The sequence below is a fragment of the Sardina pilchardus genome, chromosome 3 (assembly GCF_963854185.1).
Source record: "Sardina pilchardus chromosome 3, fSarPil1.1, whole genome shotgun sequence".
NCBI classification, from domain to species: domain Eukaryota; kingdom Metazoa; phylum Chordata; class Actinopteri; order Clupeiformes; family Clupeidae; genus Sardina; species Sardina pilchardus.
Genome location: NC_084996.1, coordinates 32,458,337 through 32,468,454, shown reverse-complemented (window position 1 = coordinate 32,468,454; position 10,118 = coordinate 32,458,337). Strand labels below are relative to the sequence as shown.

The window sequence follows — 10,118 nt, the reverse complement described above, 5'->3', positions numbered from 1 at the left end:
TGCGGCCCCTTCGGAGGCTCCTGTGATTATCTGATACGGTGGGACACGGGGAAGGTGTCAGTCACTGCCTACAGAGACTCCACTGGGGACAACCACCAGTTGATTGTGTGAGAGGAGGAGAGAAGAGGGGGAGAGAAAAGGGGAGCAGAGGGGAACAACAAGAGGAGAGAATGGAGGGAGGGAGAGGAGGAAAGGATTGGCGAGAGGAGAGAATGGATGAAAATGAAGGGAGAAGACAACCAAAAAAAGAGAAGAAGAAGAGAGAGATGGAGGGAGGAAAAAGGGAGAGAAGATAGAGGTGGAGAGATAGAGATAGAGACGAAGAGGTGGAGATGGCAGAGGAGAGGAGAGAAGGAAGAAGGGAGGAGGAAGGATGGGTGAGAGGAAAGAATGGATGAGAATGAGGGGAGAAGACAACCGAAAAAAGAGGAGAGGATGTGAGAGATGGAGGAAGAAAAGGAAGAGAGTAAAAAGGGAGAGAAGATGGGATGAAGAGATGGAGATTGCGGAGGACAGGCGAGATGGAAGGAAGAGAGGAGAAGAGTAGAGTGGGGTTTGCCTGGACCCTGGTGTGCGGTTCCCCCGGGGCATAGCGGAACACACAGGGTTCCCCCACTGCTCTGAAATGTAGTGTGTGTGTGTGTGTGTGTGTGTGTGTGTGTGTGTGTGTGTGTGTGTGTGTGTGTGTGCGTGTGTGTGTGTGCTCGGGGGTGGGCGGGGGGACACTAAATGTCAGAGAGTATTTATGGATGAAAGCGAGATATGGAGTGGGAGACAAGGAGAAAGAGAAAAAGAGAGAGAGAGAGGGTGGGGAGGACCACATCACCAGTTTGCCTGGCATTTACTATTCAATGTGACAAACACACACACACACACACACACACACACACACACACACACACACACAGTCCACACACAGAGTGTATTCCACAGGGGCGTCATAAGAGCAGTTCACTACCATCACAAGTTTGCGTCAAGCCCTACAGGGAGGTGTGTGTGTATGTGTGTGTGTGTGTGTGTGTGTGCGTGTCAGTGAGAATATGAGGGGGTGTTGGGGTATCTCTGCGTACAGCGTGTGTGTGTGTGTGTGTGTGTGTGTGTGTGTGTGTGTGCGTGCGTGACAGATTTGCTTCATGTCCACCATCTGTTGGGAGTTCCCAGCGGATGTAAAGAAACTCCTCAGCCTGCTGTGTTTTTTTGCCTGTCAGAACCGTCACAGCTTTCACAGGAAAACCCGTCATGTCAACAGTCAAGTGGAAGCATCCACACCATGATCCATCCGACGCGAGCGTACCTGCTGCAAACACAATACCCCTGAGATGGCGAGACGGTCTGTCTCACTATAGCCACTGTGCTCAACACACCAACAGCATACGGTTAGTTCCTCTGCTTTTCTAAGTGCTTGTCGAGAGACAAAGAAGAACACCACAGCTGGGTACTTTCAAAGCTCCATAAACTGTCTCCTTTTAAAAAAGAAGAAGAAGAAAAAAATGTGTCTGAACAGTCATAAAGAGACATTCAGGGTTTGTACAATATCTGCCTGTGTGGGAGTGAGCTGCTGATTACTACATAGAATAAATTTACCTTATCTGCAGCACAGTCTAGAAGCTTTCCAAAACCAGGAAATGAGAAACTTGGAATGGTATTGCGCAGTTCACCTGCAGTACGTGTTGTTTCGAGTGAGGGAGGGCTGGCTTTTCTACTCGAGGAGAGCACACTTGGCTGTGGAGGTCTGATTATGCCAGGTAAATAGAGATAAATATGTGATGGCATATCAATAGTGTATTGGTGGATGTGCCAGAACAACAAATGCATTCTGGGAAACAACCCAGATTAGAAGGAAGGGATGCAAAAAGACTTGTGGTGAGCTGGCAGCCAAGTCAAGTAGGAGTCCGAACAACGGCTGCTTCGCTCTTGCCGATGGTTCCAAAAAAGAACCTTCCTTCTATTCCAGGCAAATTAAGATGCCTCAACATTCCTGTTCTATTCAAGGAACATATGCCTCAACATTGTAGTAACATTTGTAGTAACTGAGAGGTGAACGTTTGTTGATCATCACACTGAGTAAAGAAATGTCTTGAGACTATAGACTCAGGGGTATTAACTTCAATTCAATTAAAAAAAAACTTTAGACAGTGAGAGTAGACAGTGTTTCAATGTGCTCAACTTACGATCAGTAAAACAAAGAGAATAGACTGGGGCACACTGATTGAACTTACAGTCTTTACTTAGTGCAAGCAAAAACGACTAACGTTTCGACACCACTTTGTCTTGGTCAGAGTGGAAATGGACAAAGTGCACTTCTTGCAAGTAAAGCCTGCAAGTTCAATCAGTGCGCGCCAGTTTCCTTTGTTTTAATAGATTAGATTAGACTAGATAAGATTAGATTAACCTGTTGAGGGGTACGGTCACAAATATGTGATTAGAATGTTCGGTGAACTGAGAGTTCCGCATTATGATGAGACAATTACCCTCCGAGATTTTCCCCACAGACAGTATACAGAACACTGAAACTATAGATCGTTTGCATTGAATTCTAGAAGGAACTTGGAAAATAATTCACTCCTCAACAGGTTAAACTTTATTGTCATTGTCCAGAGCGCAAGTACTAAGACAACAAAATGCAGTTACAAAATCTGGAGAGACACGGAGCGTCGCGATGCGTTCACGCCGCCATCTTGGTCTAGTAGTCTTCCGTTCGACCACTGTGAAGCACCTGACTGTGTCGTTCCAACTGGATATGACGTGTGGAGTATCCCACTTTAACTAACGGACAACCAATGTTGCAAAATATGACCCACAATGACTCATGTTTCAGTATCTGCTCAAGTGTTTTGTTTTGTGTGTTTTTTTGTTTTCAGCTACGTTTTACATTATGCATTGCTGTTTGGTGTGTCATTTGTTTTGTTTTGTTTATGTGAAAGCAATGAAAGCGTATTAACAAAAAAAAGTATCTGCTCTAGTTCTGTCTGCCCAGTGCAGTCCAGTCCAGTTCAGTGCGTGTCCAGCTCATGGAACCATCTCTAACGCAGGTGATATGAGTAGCCTACCCATTTCCCTCTCCTGTCAGGGCCCTTCTACACTGCATTATGCAACAACATGTTTACACTGCATTATGCAACAAAATGTGGGAGCTGCAAACATTGTTGGCCCGCATTTCACAATAACCACTGGAAAATGTATTACATATTGCGTTCAGGCAGCTTATTACAAAATGTGGCTAATTATGCCAAAATGCTAGCCTAGAAATCTAGACACCCCTAGCGGCAGCAAATGTAATTTGGCTGGCGGGGCAGTCTAGGCAAGATCCATTGAGCTTACGGGCTGAGAAACTGAGAAAACAGGCGGCTCAATCACAGCGTGCATAGAGTCGGTGGGCGGGCTTAACATAATGGTGACTGACATGCGACCAGAAGTTGCGACGGTAACGCATCCTGCTATTTGAAAACAAGAAGATGATTCGTTTAGCGTTATCCTATTGCGTGGAGAGGGAAGGTTACGCATCCACAATTTAGTGCTGTTGCATAATGCGGTTTGAGAGGAGCATCATGGCCAGTGTGATCAAATGTGACCCACCTGTATGGGCAGCACGATGTGGGCCCCACAGATCAGGCAGTTAATTACCTCCAAGGAGGTTATGCTTTCATCAGGGTTTGTTTGTTTTTCTGTCTGTCTGTCTGTCTGTCTGTCTGTCTGTTTGTTTGTTCGCAAGATAGCTCAAAGAGTTATGTATGGATTAAAAAATGTGTGAGTTACTACAAAATGTTATTATTAATATGAAAAATTACAAGAGATTTGGTCAAGTTATCACATATTTGGGTGCTGTTATGTAATGCGGTGCAACAGGCGTGGTCAGGCGTGGTCAGGTGTGACGTACCTGTATGGGCAGGACGATGAGGGCCACGCAGATCATGATGACCACCAGCAGCTGCGAGGGCCAGATCTGTGGCGTGACGTCGCCGAAGCCCACGGTGGAGAAGGTGACCACGCAGAAGTAGAGCGAGTCGAACAGCGTCAGGTTGTTCCCCGCACGCTCCAGGTGCTGAATACCACAGATACTGAGAGATAGAGAGAGAGAGGGAGAGAGAGAGAGAGCAAGAGATAGAAAGGGAGAGAGAAAAACAGCAACAGAGAGAGAGAGAGAGAGAGAGAGAGAGAGAGAAAGAAAGAGAGGGAGAGAGAGAGAGATAGAAAGGGAGAGAAAAACAGCAACACAGAGAGGGAGAGAGACAGACAGAGAGAGAGAGAGGGAGGGAGAGGGAGCAAAAAGGGAGAAAGAGAGGAGGTACAAAGAGAGGCAGAGAAAGAGAGGAGAGAAGGAGTAGAAAGGGAGAGTGGGAAGGGAGACAGAGAGAGAGGGAGAGAGAGAGTGAAATGAGAGGAGGAAAGCATAATTACAGGGAATGAGAGAAAAGTGTGAGCCTCAGTTTGAAACCTCTCATGTATGCCCAATTTATGCAGGTTTTAAAGAGAGTATGAAATTTAACACTTTGCATATGGATGTGTGAATATGTGTGCGTGTGTGTGTGTGTAGGCCTACAGTATGTGTATGAGTGCGTGTGTGTTTGTGTATGCGTGTGTGTGTGTGTGTGTGTGCATGTGCATGTCTGTTTGCTCAGAGTTGAAGGGTCTGTTGAGTCAACATTCTGTCAATGGTGAAAAGGTCACCCTTTCTGCTCCCAGCTGCTTTCCGCGGTGCTTTGTTTCATGGGGTTTACCTCACAAAGCCCTGCAGCTCACTAGCCTCCGTGTCACCACAGTAACATACGTCATAGCAGCACACCGCCACGCAAGGTTACTGTCCTGCTCACTTCCTGGTAACCCCAGGTAACTTCAGGGGTATCCGCTGATCTCCAAACAAACACTTCACTTTGAAAACGATAGCTCCTCAAACAGAGGGAGTAGCTGAGAACGATGACGTTGATTGAGGTTGTGCGCTAGTTTGAGCAAATTGTGATGTACTAATCAAACTACATGTACATCCCTTGGCCCAACCATAAACCCAGGCAGATGATGTAGCAACGAGGGTTAGGATCTTAAAAGAACAGAACATTGTACTTTTGAATATTTGGTACATAAATAGTGCATGCTAGACAAATCATTTAAAGTGTGCCCTTTTTTTAGACACACTTCACACTTTCCTATCTTACTGAGTTTGGTCCTGCAATATTAAAATATTTCACATTATCTGAGTACTTCACATCCCTGTCTGTCTGCCTGCCGGTCTGTGGTACGCACCAGGTAAACATGAGACACACCAGCGTGGAGATGAGGATGAGGACCTGGTTGAACATGGCCGAGTGTGTGCGCTGGATGGCTCGGTGCAGGTCGTTCTGAAAAACAGGCACACACAGCGCTCATCAGGGGTCAGCCATGCCACACAGCCCACAGCACTCTGGTCAGCATGGGCACAGTTCTTCATATATACTGTAGCCTGCATATACTGGATGTACTGTTCATATACTATATAGCTGTTCATGTATAGCCTGCACATACTATGTACTATACTATAGTATATACAGTACTGTATGAACTGTTCATATATAGCCTGAACATACTATGTACAGTTCATATATAGCCTGCATATCGAGGGCTGAGAACCAAAGGGGCGTAAGTGACATTTTGGTCAAAATTGAGTTATATATATATCACCTGAAAGCTCTTGATGAGCTCTTTCTAGCCAACAAAATTATACAAGTAAAATATTTATAAATATAAAGTTATTGAACAAAAACCAAAGGTCTTTAACTGTGAACATATAGAAGCAGTTAGATTTGTTAGGTTGGCTCTCCTGTAAAGTTGGTGAAATGTCACTTACGCCCCTTTGGTTCTCAGCCCTCGATATACTGCATGTACTGTTCATATATAACTGCTATATAGCCTGCATATATGTACTGTTCATATATAACTGCTCTTATATAGCCTGCATATATGTACTGTTCATATGTAACTGCTATATAGCCTGCATATTATGTACTGTTCATATATAACTGCTATATAGTCTGCATATATGTACTGTTCATATGTAACTGCTATATAGCCTGCATATATAACTGCTCATATATAGCCTGCATATATGTACTGTTCATATATAGCTGTTCATAGCCTGCATACAGTAGGCCTATGCACTGTTTGCATGTGTGTCTATATGTTTGTATGATTCTGTAAGTTGGTAACACTAAATAAAATATAGTCTGATTTAAAGAGCTAAATCATTTGTAGACAAATAACAAATCTATTAGAGCTACAGTGTAGATAACAAACAAAAACAACAATAAAAAGCAACTTGCATTTATGATAGCTTTGTAGAATAATTAAGCTAACTGTGACTGATCTCAATAAGTGACTGAATTAAAACAGTTACATAACATAACATAACATAACATAAAAATTGCATAACAGACTGCATCTCTGCCAAGATATTACTTGTTTTTATTATCACGGGGCATTAAAAAAGGGGGTTAGCAGCAACAAATTAGCTAAATCCGCTACCATCGGTTATAGGGGCTTCAAGGGGACCATTAACCTGAGAATCAATCCAAAACAGATTGGCTGCATACATATTGACAAACAGCACACATTGCCACACATGGCTGTTATAGATAAAGTCAGCTAGTGTGTGGCCTGGGGCCTGTACTACGAAGCGGGGTTACTGGCTTAGCTGGGTAACTTCGAGAGTAAGTTGATCACGTGTGGCGTAACTTCCCGGTTAACCCGTAGCCTACTACGAAAGGTGGATAGGTTTTAACCTAGGTATGCTGCCATGGCAATTTACGCTGCATCTCAAACCTGCTCCGAGCAGGTTATGATCTTGGTTAACCCGAGGTTTGCGGTTAACCACACCCCATAATGTCGACGTAGGCTACTTGGAAGATACATTATTGGAGCGCAAATTGTAAGCGCCTCTCTTCGCAAGGCGAGAGTTTTTTAAGACCGCCAGAAACTTTCTCCATATATTCTCTATGAAAGATAGCCTATACATTCTCAGCCGAGGAAATTCGTTGCATTTGTCAGCTGATCGAGGCAAAGTGGAGGCTATAAGCATTGGCAATATAACATATTTTCATAATTAAGAAATATTAATGCAAGCTATAACTAGGCCTATAAACCTTCTGAATGTTCTTGAATTTCATTTTCACCTGCTGCCAGCGGCACTGCCGTTGCATCTAAAATGTTCACAGGATAGGCATACACTAAATCAGTCAATGGGGCTAAACATTCAATTATCCTTTATTAATATTTATTAATATACATCAATTGTGTTGCATCTGTATGACTCTTATGAACTCAAAATGTATTTATTTCAACACATTTCAGACATTCCGCAAGCTATTAATCCTCCGTAACAAGGAACATGAAATAAAACTTTACTTTCATATATCCGATCTGCAATAGCCTACGTTGCCAACAGCCTTGTCTTGCTTTGTTTGCTGCCGACGTATTTGATGTATCGTAAAGTGGGTTTTAATTCCTCGCAACTTTTTTATAATCATTGCTCATTCCTTATGCGTAAAATAGCGTGATCGCGTCATCATTAAAAGTGGTAATTTGCGCTGCAACCCGCCCATTTTATGTGAACGCGCACCAACTCCGATGAGGTTAACCCCAGTTCAACAAATCAACTTCTTACTCAGCGTCGTAGTACCGATTAGCACCAATTAAGATAACCAGGTTTTGTCAACCCCGGTTTAGCAAAGTAACCCTGGGTTACATCTGGGTAGGTTGAGCTCCCTTCGTAGTACAGGCCCCTGGTAAACAGACAATCAGGGGCAGGAAACAGCTGTGTGCGAGACAGATGGCAGCGCTCACGATCATGTTCTCCAGGGCGTGCTTGGCCAGCCAGCAGTTCAGAAACACCGGGATAAACAGGTTTCTGAGGGAGGGCAGAATCACCTGGCAATAGACACGAGGGAGAGAAACAAAACACACACACACACACACACACACAAAAACATCATCGCAAATGACGTCTCAAACACACTGAGGTACATCCCATTGTGGCGTCGACCAGTGCACGGGCTGCATTCATGGTCAGTTTTTCCAAAAGTGAATTGATGTGTGAATGTGAATCATCGGCCGGCTGATTTACTCACAGTGATTACAAAGGGCACGGCGCTTATCATTTCCAGAATGAAAGGGATGCGCAACACTTGTTCCCAAAGGTTTCCCTGGAAACCACAAACACACACACACACACAAAAGGTTAAAGGTCAGGCTAGCTGAATGTCCCATACCTTCAAGAAGAAATGACCGTTCAAGGCTGTTGTGGGGCCTTCAAGGCTCCCTTCCTCCATGCTGAGCATGCTAAGCTCTTGTGTTCCATTGACACATCATCCGCTTAGGGGCTCTTTTGTGCGGTGAATGCCTGTTTATAGGCGACCTGCTTCCATGCGTGTGTGGGAGAAAAGAGACATTTCTGCGTAAATCGATGAGGTTTAAGCTCCACTCCTGTCTGTGCGACAACCTTACCACTTCCCCCCACCCCCCCAACCCCATTCCAGCCCACACACACACACACACACACACACACTCTCTCTCTGTTGTTAATTGACAGCGGGCTTCTTAATCAATAGGAGGCTGGGGTAAGTGCGTGGGGGGCAGCGTAGATGAAAGGCGGGGGGATTACAGGGCCAGCGGTCACAGAGGAGGGGGGGTGTCTTAGGGCCAGCACTCACAGCCAGCCGCTCGCCAGTGCTGAAATGCAGCACTAAATAAAAACACAAACACACACCGCAGGAGATCTCAGTGATGATAATCCCGTGCCTTATGTCTTAACTGTAACAGGCACATTTTTCTTTCTCACAGGCAGAAACTCTCTCTCCTCTCTCTCTCTCTCTCTCTCTCTCTCTCTCTCTCTCTCTCTCTCGTGCACACACTAACACACACACACACACACACACACTCAATCAATATACAGAATATAAACACACATACTTCAATAACACCCCCTCCACAGACACACACACACACACACACACACACACACACACACACAAAGAGCACGGTAAAGCGGCTGTCTGAATGACAGTAATCAGCTGAGGGAGCGTGGCGTGGCAGATGAGGGATAACTGCAACACCTCCCCCAGCCCTGCTGTGGCACTCCGCTAATGAGACCCGGCTGCAGCGCGGCCAAGGTGCGGGCAAGGTGCGGGGTGTGGCCAGGGGTGGGGGGGCATTGATGGAGCAGAGCGGAGCTTGAGAGGGGGTGTGTGGGACGTGTGTGTGTGTGTGTGTGTGTGGTGGAAGGGTTTGCAACGGGAGAGGCCTCGGTGTCGTTGGTGCGCGCGTGCTCACCTTGTAGCTGAGATACACCAGCAACATGGTCTCTGAGAAACTGATGAAGGCCACCAGCACCTGAGGAAGAGGAGGAGGAGGAGGAAGAGGAGGAGGAGGAGGGGGGGGAGGGGAGCAGTCAGACGAAACAGGAGACATGAGAGAGGAGTGGATACACAGAGGGAGAGAAAAGGTGAACATAGGAGATGGACTGAGGGAGAGAGAGAAAGAGAGAGAGATAGAAGCTACAGAGATACAGAGAGAAAGAGAGAAGGGCAACTTGCGGATCAAAATAAAAATCACAGCCTCGCAAAGCCCTCTGCTCCCAGTTGCACGGATCAATATACACTAATAGAGAGACAGAGAAATAAGGAGTGGTACACATAGAGAGAGAATCAGAGAGAGAGAGAGAGAAACAGAGAGAGAGTGAAACAGGGAGATAAACAGAGAGAGAGAAAGGTAGAGAAACAGGGCGAGGAACAGTGAAAGCACAGTGAAAGAGGGATATGGACTCGGGCGAAAAAAGAGAGGAATAAAAGCTTGAGAGAGGAGAGAGGAGAGCGAGGCGAGCGAGCGGCCGAATGAATCTGACCTGCAGAGCCCAGAGGGGCAGGGGTCTGTTCACCCAGATGATGAGAGACCTGCGAGCACAAACACAACAGGGTGAGCGGAGAGAGAGAGAGAGACACACACACACACACACACACACACACACACACACACACACACACACACACACACACAGCTTATCGCCGCGTGTGAATATGCATGAGGGTCGAAAGCTCTCAAGAGCAAACACTTAGAGGCAAACAAACCCGACGTGTGTTACAAAAACGGGGCAACTG

General features: G+C 45.7%; 1 protein-coding gene across 1 annotated transcript in view; it reads right to left on the bottom strand.

Moving 5' to 3' along the window:
- Window positions 1–10,118, bottom strand: part of kcnt2b (potassium sodium-activated channel subfamily T member 2b) — a 68,401-nt gene that overhangs the window by 37,817 nt on the left and 20,466 nt on the right. Inside the window, 6 exon segments of the mRNA XM_062531005.1 lie at window positions 3,878–4,058; window positions 5,239–5,333; window positions 7,810–7,893; window positions 8,094–8,168; window positions 9,295–9,354; window positions 9,866–9,914. Coding sequence (XP_062386989.1) covers window positions 3,878–4,058; window positions 5,239–5,333; window positions 7,810–7,893; window positions 8,094–8,168; window positions 9,295–9,354; window positions 9,866–9,914 — 544 coding nt within the window.